Genomic DNA, 18,903 nt, shown 5'->3' with positions numbered 1-18,903 from the left:
TGAGCTGCAAAATCCAAAAATCACTCCTTCCCTTCTGAGTCCTGCCATGCACCCAAATGGTATTTTTTGGTCACATGTGAGGCATTGCCGTACTCGGGAGAAATTGGGGCACAGATTTTGGGGTGCTTTGTCTCCTTCATTCCTTGTGAAAATGAAAAATTTTGAGCCAGAACTGCATTTTTGTGTAAAAAATGTAATTTTTCATTTTCACTGCCCAGTTGTACCACAATTGGTGAAACCCCTGGGGGTTTGAAATGTACACTATACCCCTAGATGAATTCCCTGAGGGGTGTAGTTTGCAAAATGGGGTCACTTGTGGGGGGTTCCACTGTATTGGTGCTTCGGGGGTCTTGCTAATGCGACATAGCACCCACCATTCATTCCACCAGAATCTGAGCTGCAAAATCCAAAAATCACTCCTTCCCTTCTGAGTCCTGCCATGCACCCAACTGGTATTTTTTGGTCACATGTGAGGCATTGCCGTACTCGGGAGAAATTGGGGCACAGATTTTGGGGTGCTTTTTCTCCTTCATACCTTAAGAAAATGAAAAATTTTGAGCCCGAACTGCATTTTTGTGTAAAAAATGTAATTTTTCATTTGCACAGCCCAGTTGTATCAAAATTGGTGAAACCCCTGGGGGTTTGAAATGTACACTATACCCCTAAATGAATTCCCTGAGGGGTGTAGTTTGCAAAATGGGGTCACTTGTGGGGGGGTTCCACTGTATTGGTGCTTCAGGGGTCTTGCCAATGCGACATAGCACCCACCAACATTCCACCAGAATCTGAGCTGCAAAATCCAAAAATCACTCCTTCCCTTCTGAGTCCTGCCATGCACCCAAATGGTATTTTTTGGTCACATGTGAGGCATTGCCGTACTCGGGAGAAATTGGGGCACAGATTTTGGGGTGCTTTTTCTCCTTCATACCTTATGAAAATGAAAAATTTTGAGCCCGAACTGCATTTTTGTGTAAAAAATGTAATTTTTCATTTGCACAGCCCAGTTGTATCAAAATTGGTGAAACCCCTGGGGGTTTGAAATGTACACTATACCCCTAAATGAATTCCCTGAGGGGTGTAGTTTGCAAAATGGGGTCACTTGTGGGGAGGTTCCACTGTATTGGTGCTTCGGGGGTCTTGCCAATGCGACATAGCACCCACCAACATTCCACCAGAATCTGAGCTGCAAAATCCAAAAATCACTCCTTCCCTTCTGAGTCCTGCCATGCACCCAAATGGTATTTTTTGGTCACATGTGAGGCATTGCCGTACTCGGGAGAAATTGGGGCACAGATTTTGGGGTGCTTTGTCTCCTTCATTCCTTGTGAAAATGAAAAATTTTGAGCCAGAACTGCATTTTTGTGTAAAAAATGTAATTTTTCATTTTCACTGCCCAGTTGTACCACAATTGGTGAAACCCCTGGGGGTTTGAAATGTACACTATACCCCTAGATGAATTCCCTGAGGGGTGTAGTTTGCAAAATGGGGTCACTTGTGGGGGGGTTCCACTGTATTGGTGCTTCGGGGGTCTTGCTAATGCGACATAGCACCCACCATTCATTCCACCAGAATCTGAGCTGCAAAATCCAAAAATCACTCCTTCCCTTCTGAGTCCTGCCATGCACCCAACTGGTATTTTTTGGTCACATGTGAGGCATTGCCGTACTCGGGAGAAATTGGGGCACAGATTTTGGGGTGCTTTTTCTCCTTCATACCTTATGAAAATGAAAAATTTTGAGCCCGAACTGCATTTTTGTGTAAAAAAATGTAATTTTTCATTTGCACAGCCCAGTTGTATCAAAATTGGTGAAACCCCTGGGGGTTTGAAATGTACACTATTCCCCTAGATGAATTCCCTGAGGGGTGTAGTTTACAAAATTGGGTCACTTGTGGGGAATTCCACTGTATTGGTGCTTCGGGGGTCTTGCTAATGCGACATAGCACCCACCAACATTCCACCAGAATCTGAGCTGCAAAATCCAAAAATCACTCCTTCCCTTCTGAGTCCTGCCATGCACCCAAATGGTATTTTTTGGTCACATGTGAGGCATTGCCGTACTCGGGAGAAATTGGGGCACAGATTTTGGGGTGCTTTGTCTCCTTCATTCCTTGTGAAAATGAAAAATTTTGAGCCAGAACTGCATTTTTGTGTAAAAAATTTAATTTTTCATTTTCACTGCCCAGTTGTACCACAATTGGTGAAACCCCTGGGGGTTTGAAATGTACACTATACCCCTAGATGAATTCCCTGAGGGGTGTAGTTTGCAAAATGGGGTCACTTGTGGGGGGGTTCCTAACTTTTAGCATCTTATGGTGCCTAGAAACCTACATGGTGCCTAAAAAATAATCTCATAAAAAGGAGGCTCCAAAATCAAGTAGGTGCTCCTTCTATTATGAAGCCTGTGGTTTGGTCAACGTGCACACTAGGGCCACATATAGGATATTATTGAAAACAAAAGAATTGGTGGAATCAATTTTTAGTCACATTTCTCTAGTAAAATCTACTGTGTTCCTTAGAAAAATGTATTAAAATTGAAAATCTGCAAAAAAAATGAAATTTTGAAATTTCACCTACACTTTGTTTTAATTCCTGTGAAACACCTAAAGGGTTAACAAACTTCCAAAATGCTGTTTTGAATACTGTGAGGGGTGCAGTTTTTGAAATGGCATCATTTATGGGGGTGTCTCACATACAAGTCCCTCAAAGTCACATCAGAACTGAACTGGTCCCCAAAAAAATCAGTGTTTGAAATTTTCTTGAAAATTTGAGAATTTGCTATTCATATTTTAAGCCTCCTAGTGTCCAAAAAAATTAAAAGGAGGTTGAAATAATGATGGAAACATAAAGTAGACATATGGTCTATGTTAGTTATTAACTATTTTGAGTGGTATGATTATTTGTCTCACAAGCAGAAAATTTAACATTTTAAAAATTGCTAAATTTTCCATTTTTTTACGACATTTTGGTATTTTTCACAAAAAAACACAGACTGTATCGACCCAAATTTACCACTAATTTGAAGTACAATGTGTCATGAGAAAACAATCTCAAAATCACTGGGATAAGTAAAAGCAAAAAAAAGTTATCCCCACTTAAGTGATACATGTCAGATTTGAAAAAAAGGGCTCTGTCAGGAAGGCAAAAACAGGCTGCGGCGGGAAGGGGTTAAACAGCGCAATTATTTTATGACTTTTTGGATAGAATTGGTATACCCTGATCCATTGAAAGTTTCTTGGGTATTCTCACTCTGTTAAAGACATGTACTGTACAAGTTCTCTGACAACCGTCTTTGTTGACATATTGCTTCCGGCTATCATGGACTGGCTGGCCACTTTCAGCCTGGGGGGCAAACACAAGCAAGTGGCCCTGTTTTTTCTTCTAGCGCACATATCCTTCCGATATGTGAAAAACGATAAGCAGCACAAGCGTACTTACCATTTTTTTTTTTATACATACAGTCGTTGTATTCCCACTAGGCACATGAGGCCTGTACCTAGTGGTGTCCCTTGCTGGGGTGGGTCAGCACAACATACTCACTTTCAGGCCAGGTAATTATTTTTTGGGTATCATTCTGACTTATTTTAGTTTGTAACTAGTGAGGGAGGAGGGGGCAACGGTCAGTAAATTGACGTGTGTGGGGGGGGGGGGGGTTGAGGTTGGTGCTGCTTTGGCAACATAAAGGGTGAAATTACATAATGGGGTGCGGCAACTGATAATGTTGTGCCTTGATGTGGCCTGACATGCCACTGTTATGACTCCTCCGCATGTCACTATTATGCTATCAGAGTCCTCCTATTTTGCTACTAATGTGCCATCAGTCTCCTTTGCATGCCACTAATGAGCCATTAAAATCCCACATGCCTATATTCTACCATTAGACTCCTCTAAACGCCATTATAAAGCCAACATACTCTTCCAAATGCTACAAGTATACCATCAGACTTCTCTGAATGCCATTATTATACCATCAGACTACTTCACATGTAGCTACAGTACACAGATTAGATTAGACATAATTAATTTCGCAGACACATCCTCAACTATTACCGTACGTCCCAACAAGGACACTTCTATTCTATAAAGACAACCCAAATAGGGCCCCTGGCATTGGAAAGTATGTCGGCACCCCACCGTGCTGGGTGCACACATTGGGAATGATTCAGACCTGATCGCATGTGCATAAATTTGCACAGCCAGTGATTAGTTTAGCCTCCGCTCTGCTCCAGTGAAATCCCGCCTTGCAAATTAATGTTTACGGGTGTAGATTCGCACACAAGCGAATATGTACATGTCCTGTCAGAAGCTGCTCACCATCAAAAGATTTTTACACTAGACACCCATCATGAATACAGGCACATCTGGGCTTCTGACGTCACATTCCTCCGAGGCACACCCAGCATTTTTCTCACATGCCCAGTCTGACACTCCCACTAAATGGGCGGTTAACCCCCCCCCCCATCCCATATGTCCATATGTCTAGTTCTTGCCAATCATCTTGCGATCAGCCAGCAAAGAGAAAATGTAGCAGTCTTCATTTGCTAAACCTAGTCGCGCATGCGTATTATAAATGTATATGCAGTTTAAGAATTTAAATTGAAAATCAAACAAAATAATAGCTTACTGTAGGTTGCAGCTGCATACACCCCTTGCCTCTTTCCAGGGCGGCAGCAGCTGTATGAGTCATGTGGGAGGGAAGGAAAGGAAGGAGAAGTGAGCCGCACAAAGGCTGCTGGCCTGTCTGCACCCAGTGACAATTTTGTCCGTGTCTCCCCTCTGCTTGGGGCCTGCTAAGCCCTGCCCCCTTCACAGAGCTCTCCTAAGCAGCCGCACGGCGCATCCTGACACTGACAGCCAGGGAGGCAGGATTATACATGACGACCAACTGGAATTATACATGACACACGGCACCCCCCTGGAATTTTGCACCACACAACAGCACCCCTGGAATTATATGGCACACATGGCGCACCCCTGGACTGATGTGGCACAAAGGGCAGCCCTGTAGTATATTAAAATATATATTTTTTTTATTTTTAAATAGCAGCCCCCATATAGTAACCCCCCCTTAATAATGCCCCCATAGTAGTGTCTCCAATAATGCCTTCACCCCACAGTCCTGACAGTGACAGCATATAAATTTAATTGGCATGGTAGGTCTGGAGGTTATTTTATTTAATGCTTGCAGCAGCTTAATGCATTCTTTATATGCATAGGCATGCATGACATATAAGCACTTCATGTTTGATGAGGGATTAGGAACCATTTTGTCTCCCCACTCGGGACTTGGGAAAGCAGACAGTGAAAATTTTGTACTTACAAGACTCCCCTCTCAGTATAAGCAGCCAGCGGCAGGGCTGGACGCCCATGATTACAACCAACTGCCCACTCCAAACAAGACGTCTCCTGCAGCATGATGAGCTTACTGCGCAGAACGACAGCCACCAGCTCCACGCTACCCTGCACTAGCACAACATTATCATGAACTGAGTGACGTATTGGCAGGCAGCCACTCATTACACCTGCATACTAGGAGGCAGAGCCACCGTATTCACGGAGCAGGCAGTGCAGCGGCAGTGGAACTGTAGTGCACACCTTACTCAGCTGCATACTTGTGTAATTATAGGGCCGGTCCTGCAAGCGGCCCTATTGCTGCATACATGTACTGGCCTGGGGGGCACATGGCACCCTGCTACCAGGTCCAGTTAGCCATTGCCGGCTATTTTGTTGCAAAATCCATGTTTATTGTATTACTTTAAGTATTGATGGCCTCAGGCAGACTTTAACAAATGTGTACAAATTCCATAGTGATTTTTTTACATTTGTGGCCTCAATAATGGATAATGGAACAAGCTGACTTTTATCATATGGTTTGGAAGCATTGTACTGGCACTAATGGCAGGAGGCACAATTTTCCCTTGCAACTTCATCTATCCCTGGCTATAGAAACTATTGTCTCTACTCCTAGATGTCCATGAGTTATTTGACTGAGTTCTGTACACCTTAGAAACGATCAATTTCCCACAATATCTGGCCCCCTTTTTGAACACTTGGTACAATAAGTCTGTCACATGTAGGCCAGCCTAATCCAACACCACTGGCTTTCCATCAATCACTTTTGATTTCTCTCTAGCCCTCATCAGGGCCGGTGCAAGGCTTCTCAGCACCCTAGGCAAAACTTCAGCCTATTGCACCCCCTCCATGCTGACACCAATACCCACTTTTCAGCCCCTTAAGGTAGGGCTGGGCAACACCGGCCCTCCAGATGTTTATGAACTACACATCCCAGCATGCCTTGCATCAGTTTCAGCATGGCCACATAGCAAAACTAATGCAAAGCATCCTGGGATGTGTAGTTCATTAACATCTGGAGGGCCGGTGTTGCCCAGCCCTGCCTTAAGGCATACTTGCCTAACATTCCAGAATGGCAGGAAGGCTCCAAAATTTTGGTGGTCCTCCCAGCCCCCCAGGAAGGTAGACAAGTCCACTGCTTTCCCAAGAGTCCTCCCTTTGCCAGCCACAATAGAGTACAAGGAGGAGGGCTCAGCAAAGTAGTGACATATGCCTCAAGTAAAAGTATGGAGGTGAGGTCTCAGAAGTTCCACAGCAGCCACCTACATTAAGTACAAGGATCCTCATAGACAATGATTTTTTGATAGGCAGACTTGGTGGTGCCCCCCCAGATCCTGGCGCCCTAGGCAGCTGCCTAAAGCTGCCTAATGGTAGAGCCGGCCCTGGCCCTCATTAGAGGAGGGTCTTTTAACTGCTCTGAGGCAAAGATCTCATTACTTACTTCAAGGTCACTGAATAAACAATTTTTTGTTTGCAAAGAAGCAAACCAAAGACAAAAAATCGCATCACATTCATCACATGCTTCTCAGGCCCGTGGAGGGCAGCAGCAGCTTCGTCATGGAAGGGTTTTAATCAGAGGCAGTGCTGTGACGTCTCCTACAGAGCAAAGTACAGAGGGACAAAAACAGGCTTTCCATGTGGTCTATATATATTTCCCCTCCCCCTTCCAGTTACCCATTGACTATTGATCCTTTAACCTGAGTCTCTTGTGGGCACTTCCCCATTAGAGTTTTCGGTACTTATGTATTATCTGGGCTCCCATGTTAAATGCACCCCATTTTTTCATAACCCTACTATCCAACTACGCATGGAGTTGATTTTATATAGTGTGGCGAGCGCAGCGAGCCACCATGCCCGAAGCGTGGCGAGGGGACGCGGTCTCATAAGAAAAACGGGAGCCCAGATATTACATAAGTACCGAGTTTTCAGATTATCAGCTTGATGTACATTCTAGATCCCACAAGATATATAGGGTGACATTTATTAGAGGTCGATGTTGGGTTTTTGGCGATTTTTATCGCAAAAACGGCCGTTTTCGCACTTTTTCCAGAATTCGCATAATTAATGAGATGCGAAAGTGCGATTTTTTTTTGAAAGTGCGATTTTTTTTTTAACTCCGGAATTCGTATCCAGATGTTTTCCCCATTGAAAAATATACAATTCGCATATTTAATGAGATGCGAATTTGGAAATCGCCAAAAAAAATGGTCTAAACATCAAAAAAAAAAATAGACCTGATCCTGACTGGCGATTTTGTCAGAACCCTGCACAGAATAGAGGAAGTAAGTACACAGTCAGTAAAACGCTCCCCAATAACACCATGTGAAAAAACACACACAATAAAAGAATACTGTCCCTTTAAGGAGTATCTCAGTTTTCAAATCGACGTGTGAGTATTCTGTATAAAGAGACTTGGCTTTATGCAGCTCACATAGCCAGCATTTTGCCCAAAAAAGAACACAACAAAATTAAGTGCAGACTGTTTTGCAAATGAAGCGATATATAAATGCAGGTGTGCACTCACAAGCCAGCTGTATAATATAAATATAACATTCAAAGATGTCCCTCTGGCACAACAGAAAATCTTCCTTCCAGAGTGTGGTATATGGAAAATCAAAAGAAAGCAAGCGATAGTGCAGATCAATTGATAACAAACACCTTTTAATCTAAAATACACTCACATATAGAAGACAAGTAAAAAAGCATAAGTGGTATCCCAAAGGCAAAACTGGAACCAGGTGCTGCCGATCTGTCCCTGGAGATGATGGTACTCAATTCACTGACCCTCCGGAAAGGTCAGGCTCTGGAAACAGAAGGGAACATCCAGGCAGTCCAGCTAAGGGGTCCACGGTAGTTAGCGCCAAACGCGTTTCGGTAGTCACCTTTTTCAATGGCATGTCTAGGATTCGTTCACAGGCATGTATTTATAAGCCTGATAATTTCCGTTCATATGCGGCACCTGCCGCTGATTGCACATGCGCATTCCGATTTCCAAGATGGCGGTGCGTTCCAAATACCTGGAAGTTCCGGGTTTTTGCGTTCCACCAATTCAAAAGTGCTTGATATAGAGCACTAAGCCATCTAGGTATAGAATGCAATCATTCAATAGCGTGTAAATCATGTTTACATCAATATAAAGTGCAGGTTTGTGGTTCTTAATGTAAATAATGGGATTAATACCTCATAAATATATAAAAATAGATATCCAATAAAAATATATATATATATATAAATATATAAAAATAACTCTTTAATAACTATAAAATAGTTTAATTAAAAACGTATGGATGAACCACAAAAGTGCTTACAAAGATCATATTTCACTGACTGATTGTATGCATCCCCGAGGACACCGACGTTTGACAAGCATCCATGTCACTCAGGTTGCACCCACCCAACCAGTACATGAACCAGAGAAAGTGCAAAAAAGGAGAGAGAATAAAAGTGTCATTTTCAAAAAACAATAAAAACACACAGAGATTTGCGTAAGAAAGTGCTTAAGCTCGAAGTCACAGTTGAGGCCCTTTGGAACAAGAGTGCCCAGACGGTGAATCCACCGCATTTCATTTTGTGCAAGTCTTTTCTCGATATCTCTAGTTTTTCCACCTTGATGTAATTTGTTGGATACCCCAAAAGTTCACAATATTGATTTCTTTCGACTCATGGTGGGTTTTGAAATGTGCTGGCACTGTATGGGTCAATAGTCCCTTCCTTATGTTGTAGACGTGTTCCGCCATACGCACTTTTAGTTGTCTGGACGTTCTCCCCACATAAAACATCCCACATGAACATTCCAATACATAGATAATGTTCTTAGAATGGCATGTTATAAAGTTGCAAATCTTATAGTCTTTACCCTTAACGTTAAAATGTGTAAGTTTTCTCTCTTTACTTTTCACCGTCTTGCACATTAAACATGAGCCACAACGATGAAATCTGTTTGTGCGCTCACTATGTCTAATTTCCACCTCAGTATTACTCCGTACAAGGCCTATAGTTATGAGATTGATTACCAAATATCAATGTCTATCGCCAGTATAAAAGTGTGTGAAAAATCCTAAAGTAAGCACGTAGCTCTAACCTTGAGTTATATGCACCCATTAGGATAAGATCCAGCTGTGCATCCTTTGCCTAAACAGGAATGTAATGCTTAAAAGTAGAAAACTGAAACTGTTTACACTCTTCCCGTTTTTAACATGCATTTTGTTGTATGCTCAAAACTATTACAGGTTGGGTATCCCTCATCAGTATATAAAAATATCGGATCGAAATATCCCACCTTTTTTTGGGGGGGGCAGTTGTTTTTGAATATCCTCCGGGTACCGTTTTTCATACTCAGCTGCTCCCCTGGCATCAATCTTCAGAGGCATTCCCAGTCCCAAAAAAGCATTGCGTGGGTGCGCCGATGACATAATGTCGTCACCCTTGCAATACATTAGGACCTGGGATGCTTCTCAGAATGAACGTCGGGGATGCCTGATTCGGAAATGATCCCATATCCAAAATGCTCCTGGTTCCAACCATTTCGGATAAGGGTTACTTAACCTGTATTAACATTCTAAAAAGTAGCCTGTACACAATAATTATATATAGAGTAACTTATTGAATACATAATTTTGTATTGGAAGATAAAGGTTGAGTGCCATCTGTATATCTCTATATTGATCAGTAGGGGACTTACCTTTTAATATGAATATATTGGTTGTTGAATACGTAACATAAGTATGAAAACTAAAACATGGTGATTCTCAATTGACATCAATTATTTTTTAAATGCATCATTTAAAAGCTTTGGTAAAAATGTAATATTTGAAAAATAAATACTGTACATGTTTTATTAACAAAATTGCAAGGTATTCTAATGCAATGTTTTAATAAGCATATTTGCATTACAGCCTAAAATAGTATGGATGAAAAATCAAATGGTAATCAGAGAAGACCCAAAATTCCGATACCTTGTAAATGAAGGAGTTTGTTCACTTGAAATCCGCAAGCCTGGTCCTTTTGATGGTGGTGTGTATACCTGCAAAGCCATCAATCCTCTGGGAGAAGCAACTGTAGATTGCAAACTTAATGTTAAAGGTAAGGTCAGCTGTGTATCAGCTTCAAAAAGAGGGGAATAAGAGCCAACATGATTTGTGTTATAATTGTTTAACAAGGGAGGGTGCATGTGCAGTGGGCAGATGGGATCCATAAAGTGAGGGCAGTCCACACACACACATGAGGAATCAGATATCCAGGCTTAAGATAAATATCACAGTGTGTGCAACACTTTGGCTAGGTGTAGAGGTGTACAGAGAGACTGGGTTCAATGGGACATCAGGGCTAGATTGCTAGTTGTCCTCTCCATCTGTTTCACAACCATTCTTATGTGACTCAGGTACAGACAGGTTTCTAAGCTGACACCTTTTTGTACAACTGAGCTTCTCCGCATACCATCTTTTTCTTAAAAGTTTTCATCTTATTTACATTGTAGGAGCTGAAAAACACCACTTAAAGCATCCACTAGACTGCAACTTTACGTGCAATTTAATTTATGCATACAAAGTTGCGGATGATGCATGGCAGAAATTGGTGTGAGCAAAAGCCATGGCCGCTGCATCATGGCCCATTGTATAAAGATTCAGGGGGAAATTTACTAAGATGTGAGTCGTATTTCACGTGGGATGTTGCTATGGGCAACCAATCAGATAATATCTATTATCTTCTAGAAGGTACTAAAAAAATGAGAAGTAGTTTCTGATTGGGTGCCCATAGCAACATCCCATGTGAAATACAACTAACATCTTAGTAAATTTCCCCCTCAGACTCATTCACATACTGATGTACAAATGTTGCACACCAAATTGATCATTGCAGTCTAGTAGGGTTACCAACTCATCCCATTAATTCCAGACACATATTAATTACACAGGTTCTGTGGCTGAAACAAACTAACTAAAACTAACTGAAATTAAATCTTGTAGTCAGCCAGCCACTAATATGTGTCCGGAATTAATGGGATGAGGTGGTAACCCTACAGTCTAGCAAAGTAATGTAGTTTTGCCTTTCCCATTAGTTTTATTAATGCAAATAAGACACCTGCATTGAGTCAGAAGGATGCTTGGTGCAGTTGAGTCACACAAGACATGGAGCCAAAGGCGTCCGCAGCACAGTTTATTAGGGGGTGCACCGTCAAAGGAGTGTGCATAGCTCCACCTATTGGGCGAGTCTAACACCACCAATAAGGCGTGTCTTCCGTCATCTATTGGCACTCGCTACAATATAAAAAGTCTCTCAGCCACACCATAATCTCCTGCCTATTTCAGTTGTAATCTTCTAATTACTCTGTGTAACAGTACATGCAAATACAGTCATGAACATATATGGATGACGCAGGTATTTAGTGATATGACAATGGTCTAGTTCAATTAACAATGCAAACACACATATAATTGATTGATTGGCGCTTCTTTAGATGGAATACCATTCTAAAAAGCAAAAGTCTTTGGTTAAGTCTATTGCTGGTATTTTTAGCAGCAGAGGTTTTCATAAGGGTGGGGTACAGCATTAGGGGGTGCCTCTGCACCCCTAACACTCAATGTGCGCACACCTATGCATGGAGCACTGATAAAGGCTGGTTAGCATGACCGTAGACTAGGGTGGCCAATCACGGGATCGGGATCGGCGGGATCCCGGGATTTGGCCCCTAAAACGCCGGGATTTCAATCCCGGGATTGGAGTTTCCAATCCCGGGATTTCGGGATTAGACTGCGCATGCGCAGTCTAATGCCGGGCAGCATCTGAGCGTGTGCTCAGACGCTGCCTGGCTTCTCCCGTCCGGGGCAGCGCGGCTCTGCGCAGCGTGACGGCGTCAGAGGTCACGCTGCGCAGGCCACACAAACAGCCGCCTCATCCGTGCGCACCACGCTGACCTCCAGCCGCCTTGATGATACCGCCCACCCACCCAGGCTGCCTGCACTGGCCTCTTACTGGACCCCGAAGCATCGCCCGACGAACCAGCCAGTCACCCACCCAGGCTGCATCCTCCTCCATGCCCAGCTCCATCGCCCACCGGCCCGGCCGCACCGCAATTGTAAGTAAATATGCGGGCGGCCGGGGCGGGATTTTGTATAGGAAGCCAATCCCGGGATCCCGGGAATCCCGGGATTGGGCATTTTTCAATCCCGAATCCCGGGATTGAAAAAATGCCCCGGGATTGGCTTCCCTACCGTAGACCATGTATATAGACACATATGTAGCATTTTTGTTTACCTATTAAAGCTTTAAGCTTGATTAGGGCCAGTTCAAGTTTTGTAGGTTCCGCTACCCACCTTTTTTTTATCAACCAACATTGACATATAGGCTAGAGACAGATAAATGATCACTTACTCTTCCTGCCTTGTTGCTCCAGGACATAGCTCTAGAAGGTGCAGGGGATGCAGTTGCTATGAGTCCTAGGGATTGGGGGGGGGGGGGTGGCGCAGTAGGCAAACCCATTGTACCCTCTATTTTAATTAGAGGTTCCAGCAATGTCTGTCCATTTATGTTCCCTTCAATCCGTCCATCTATGCAACTTTCAATCTGTCCAACCATGACCCGTCCTATCTCTCCGTCTGTCTGGGCAATGTCCCCTCTTGTCCATCGTTCTGTTGATCTATACCCCAATGTGGTGTTCTGCCCATCTATGCCCCCTCCCGTCCATCCGTCTGTCCATATATGCCCCCTCCAGTCCATCCATCTATATACCATATGTTGCTCTATATGTCTATAACCTCCTCCCGTCCATAGGGGGAGGGGCCCTAAACTGCACACCCTGGACATATGAGGTGCTACCTGCTGAGACTTGTAGTGCAGCAAGCAGGAGGAGGAGTTTGCAGGTGCACACTAAATATATATGCTAGACCTTTTAATATCTTGCTATATTGCATTTGAGGTTATTAGCATAGTAATGGCCATTAGTATGGGCTTGTCCACCGCATCCAGGTTACCTCAATAGGACAAGTCCCTAACACTACTCTGGGACAGGTCCAGGGCACAGGGCCCCCCAGGCCAGCCCAGCAGAACCACCCCATGGCATCACATTAGTGTGAAATTAAAGTGATAGTAAAAGGGATAGGGGAAATTATATGTGATAAGACTTACCTAGACAAGAAGTAATAATAAATGTGAAGGGTGCTACATATATATTAAACAAACTAAAGGGGTGATTGAAAGTATACGATATGATGCCATGGAGCAGCCCAGCAACAGCAGCCCAAAGAGCCCAGCGCCCCAAACACAGTCCCACAGACTAACACTCAGCATATATGTATAGTAGGACTTACCCTCATAGTGCCAAGCTGAGGTGTGCAGTCTTGAATGTTGGGACTCCAACCTATTTAAAATAAATCCTCCATCCATCCTCCTATGCCCCTCCCATCAGTATTTTGCTATGGGGCCTACAAAGTACTATTTGTAAAAAAGAAAAATGTCATGCGCAGAAAGAGTAAGATTTGGATGGGGTGTGTTCAAACTTAAATCTAAATTGCTATGTAAAAATAAAGCAGCCAGTATTTACCCTGCACAGAAACAAAATCACCCAATCCTGTCCTGTGATCAGGTATGAATACGACCAATTAGACCAAAGTTTGAGGACAGAATATAATTTTTTCTTCTATCCAGTGCTGTTGTTTGCATTGCTTATGTCATATACTTGTCCAAACAGTTCAGTTTTATTTACCGGTATATTAAATATAAATTTATATTGTTTCCCATATTATTATCTATTTTACTATGAACTATTTTTTTTATATCCATGCATTATGTTGAAAATATATAAAAAAAAATTCCTTGGAAACAACATATTGCATAAGTGCAACGTAATTTAAATATAATATTTTCTTTTTTTTAGTGCCACAATAAAGATGAACATTTAAGCAGAAAGTAAGTCAAAATAGTGTTTGTTCTTTTTGGAAATAATAGTACTACTATTACTACTAATGATGATGATGATGATGATCTTTTTTCTTCTACAAAAATGTTCTTCCAGTCCCTAATTCTATGGTCATATAATGGGCAATTCAATTAGCGGCTAAGTAGCAATGTACTCTTCTGCAAAGACAATTACCATTACAATTCTGCAAAGACATTTACAATTACAAGCCCTCCAAAAATGCTAGATTTATTTGACTAAAACCCAAGTTTGTTTTCTACCTTAATAGGCTGACAAATGCACAATTGAACATTGCAGGAAGATAAGCTTCAAGAGGCCACTAATTGAGTCAACCCCTTACAGCCTAAAAAGCATGGCTGCACTACATTTAATGGTTTATCCCAGATAACATTATAAAGCTCAATTACAACCATATAAAAAAAAAATTGTAGCAGAAGTGCTTTTTTTGGGAAATCAAATGCATCTAAGTTTACCTTAATTCAATTGGGTTTGTTGGCCAAAATAACTGTCGCTACCAGGCTGTATCTATCTAGGGAGTAATAGTTATGGACCTCATTTAGAGAACCCGATAGTTTGCATACATCTCCCTTGGTGAGTGGACTGCTCATTTGCCGAAAATGTTCTGCACACGTTTAGAACGGGTCCGGTCTGAACATCTATGAGACCTCTCACAATCAGAATATATGGGGTGACATTCAAACTTTATGATGCTCACACAAACAGGACATTAAAATGTAAGTACAGTATGTATTAAAATAGGGTAGATTTACTAAAACTTATACAAAAGAAAAGTACAGGTACTGCCCATCACATCCAACAATATTATACAGTGTTCTTACTCAGCTCTACCCATATTCACATGGGGGGGGGAATTGAACCGCAGGGGCGTCGGGTCAGTTCTTGATTGGCTAGTCCCACTGTCTCCTCAGTGGCTGCCCCTCACCCTAATGCAGGGCTGGCTGCCACGATTGGTCCTCAGGTCAGATTGGATGGGATTAGCTAACAACTTCTGCTGCACATGCACAGAAGCTCACTGAAGTCTACTGGCCCATATTGATTGATTTACTGACAATCAATGGCTCACGGAAGGACATTGCATATATATATATATTTTGCACCTGGCAACTAGCATGTAACAACCTGGATATGGGCATGTAACCCACTGGTAACAACCAAAAATCGCTGGCAATGAATACTAAATCACTGGAAACGAGCACGCAACCCCTGGCATTGCTGCTCCTGCTACCGGGTTACCCCTGCCACTGCTGCTCCCTTGGGGATCCTTGTCTCCGCTGTGGTCCTGGCGTCTGAATGATGGCAGGCACCAGTGCATGCGCAGTACTGAACAATCTACTGCACATGTGCTGGCCCCCACCTTCTCGAAGTTAACTCCCGCCCCCAGCACGTGTACAACTCAGATGACAACTCAGGCACTAGAAACGGCACATGTGCAGTACCAACCTAGGCATTGCACATGTGCATGCCCCTGGTTCTATGGGCTGCTGAATAAAAGCTAAAAATGCAGCCCCAGAAGGAGGGAACACCTTCTAAAGGGACTACCTTGGGTGAGTGGCAGGTCTGACTTCCAATTGGAAGTCACTGCCAGTCACAGTAAAGCCAGTGCAGTCTGACAGATTGCATCTGGCTGCACTACAGTGGTCAATTTTACTTGGGGGGAGGGGGGGTCTGCAGTCCTGCAGCCCATAGCTAAAAACCACCACTGGAGCACGCCATTGAAGAACTCAGTCATAGAGTTGTATCTGATCGTCATTCATACTGCTGAATTCATCTGTGAATTCAACTCAAAGAAAAAACAGGGGTCCCCCTGTATTTCAGCAACCGACACCAGGCTCTTAGACAGGTCCTGGTTACAAAAAGATGCGGGATAAAAATAAGGTCCCCTGTATTTTTCTAACTAGCAACAGGCTTCAACATCCACAAGTTCCCCTGGCTAAAGCCTGGAAACCCTGGCCAGTCAGCCCTGGGCGGGTCCCTAGGGGAGTGGGGATCCCTAAATAAAGGCCCCCTCAAGGGCACCACCAGCCTGGGCTGGAGCCGGGGCTGTCTCTGGCACCCCTGGGCAGTGGGAGGGGCAGCAGGCTGATGTGAAAAGTTGTAAAACAAAAGATTTAATAAATAAGGGCCGTGTAGCCATAATTTCCTGGGTGTGGCAAGGCCAAGGACTGCATCGCAGGTGCAGTTTCCTTGGCCTCACAATGCTCCCAGACTGCAAGCCTGCATAAGATGAGACTCCCTCAGGCTTGCAGTAGCTGATAAACATCGCAGACTGTGATCAAATCTCCGTTTTAGTTATCGCAAATGCAGGAAGGAAGCGATCTGCACCTCTTTCTGTAATTGCATTGCTAAGGATCGCATATGCTAAACTGCCTAGGACCATTTACTGCATTCCTACGTCATGGATAAAGTGTTTGTTTCTTGCTTGTATTTTATGATCCTGATGTGAAATTTGTAATATTATTTGCCTTCTAACAAAGCATGGGAAAACAAGTATTTGATATGTGACCATAAAATGATATCTCTATGACATAATTTTTTTCTTTTAATTTATTTTAGGTTGGAAGTCGCTTTTCAGCATTTTCTCACATCTCAAAGACTTTAAGTATATTTTGTTAGCCATTTTAGTTGCATAATAAAAATGCCATGTTGTATTTCTTGGTATGTAACAATGTTAATAACATTGAAGATATGTAACTTTTGAGGTTGGATAATTAAAATTATTTGGCACAGTAATTGTATAATTTTATTTCAAGCCATTGCACAAAATCATTCACTTTAATATTTATGCAAGAGACCTGTTACTTGCTACTAAAAACCTGTCTTATAATGGAGAATTAATGATATAATTTAACCAAAATCTTGTTTACATAAATATTTTAACCTACTGTATGCTCTACAGACATATTTTCACACACAAGTGATTGTATTAACCATCTTCTTCACAGAAGAAAGAAAATTTTACTATGTGCTTTGATTACATAATTTCCATTTTCGTCAATGAAAATAAATTGAAGTCAAGAAAATAATCACCTTAGTATTCAAAGCACTAACACAGGAGCACTTTGTAAAACAACTGGAAAAGATGTAAGAAGACAATGTTTTATTATTGTATGCGGCATAATTTTTTCCAGATAAAAATGTGGGCATTATTTCTGTTTCTCTTAAATGGGGACATATTTTAGTTTCCTACTTCAATAATGGAGACGTTTTTAAAGATTTATTTAGAAATGGGGAACTATGCTATTTTTTTTTTGTTATTGTTGGCCATTTTTACAATATGACTTATTCTCAGCCAGGAGCTTACTGCTTCTTTGTTAAAGGTTTAGGCATTTCTAGGTGCAGGAGCCCGTATAGGACCATACACATTACTAAGTAACAGTGGCGGGCTGGCCAGGGGGGCAGGGTGCCATATGTCCCGCAGGCTACTACAATTATGCAGTACTGCATTGACTACATAAACCTGTCAGCTGCGCCTGCTACACACTGCTGCTGACTGCTTTGTTGTCACCTCGGCAGGCAGTGCATTTAGTCCCGGGTCTCTTTGAGAGGGCGGAGCTTATCAGGACCCAAAGGGGGTGGGGCTGCCCAATGAGTGTAGCTGAGCACAGGCAGGCTGGATGGCTGGGTACAGGCAGCAGCTTTCATGAAGCTCACTCCCTCCTTTTCCCCTGCCCTCCCACAGTCCATTCAGTACTAAGAAATTAGCACCACCCTCAACAGACAAGGAAGAGCTGGATATACTGTAGCAATGCTGCTGATGCCCTGGAGGAATGGAAGGACACAAGAGCGTGCATCTTGCCTCTGCTGCATACCGTAAACTGTTGATTTTTACATTTAAAATTTAAGCTCTTTGGATGAAAAGATAAGGATTCCCTATATACAGATGTAGCTACACTACCCGTGGCTCTGTTGTGGCAACGCGTGACCATCCGGTGCACCTAGGACAACAGGCTGCCAGCTAATGGCGGCAAAAGGAGTATATAAGTACTGTATATAGGGAACCCTTCATATTCTCTTAGGTCAGTATGTGTCCAACATATATGACTGTGTTTTGCATTTTATTGAATGGGAGGGTAACATGGAAAGGGGGCAAAGAGGTTTGGGCCGGGAGGTGGGGTTGCCTATCAAAGAGCAGTGAGCCCTGTCTCTTTTAATTGTAATAATTCTCAAAATGGGGGTTACTCATATTCATTCACATCCGGACTGATGGTTAGTGCCTGCGCAGACACATTTATGTGCAGACGCATGGTGCGTGCACCCACAGTGAACAGTCTGTTCGCCGGATGCCCGCTCCCAGTACATCGGGTGGAGAGGGGCGTGGGGTGCCGGGCAGCCCCATTAGCATATGGGAATGCCCAGCATTTCATGGGCGTTCCCATGAGAACGCTGGGCATTCTCATGCTAATGAGGCAGTGACACGGGTGCGAGAGGCGGGCAGCTGACATCACCAGATGTTAGCTGCCCTCCCATATCTGTCCAAGGGCGGGATGTACTAAAGGGAAAATGCGGTAAAACCCCCGTTTTATCGCATTTTCCTATGTATCATCACCGGTTCGCCCCGTTTTCGCTGGCCAGGGTTTCGCCACCCAGAGGGTGGCGATACCCTATAGAAGCCTATGGG

General features: G+C 43.0%; 1 protein-coding gene across 1 annotated transcript in view; it reads left to right on the top strand.

The window, feature by feature from the left end:
- LOC146058914 (myosin-binding protein H-like) overlaps window positions 1–16,921 on the top strand; it is a 144,221-nt gene extending 127,300 nt beyond the window's left edge. The window contains exons 9-11 of the mRNA XM_083171115.1: window positions 10,246–10,432; window positions 14,223–14,254; window positions 16,839–16,921. Of these exons, the coding sequence (XP_083027241.1) occupies window positions 10,246–10,432; window positions 14,223–14,233 (198 nt within the window). The 3' untranslated portion in view covers window positions 14,234–14,254; window positions 16,839–16,921. The remainder of the gene's footprint in view (window positions 1–10,245; window positions 10,433–14,222; window positions 14,255–16,838) is intronic.
- Window positions 16,922–18,903: the final 1,982 nt, after the last annotated feature.

This window comes from Crinia signifera, chromosome 2, assembly GCF_055691185.1.
Source record: "Crinia signifera chromosome 2, ASM5569118v1, whole genome shotgun sequence".
Taxonomy (NCBI): Eukaryota; Metazoa; Chordata; class Amphibia; order Anura; family Myobatrachidae; genus Crinia; species Crinia signifera.
This window is presented reverse-complemented; position numbering and strand designations above follow the sequence as displayed.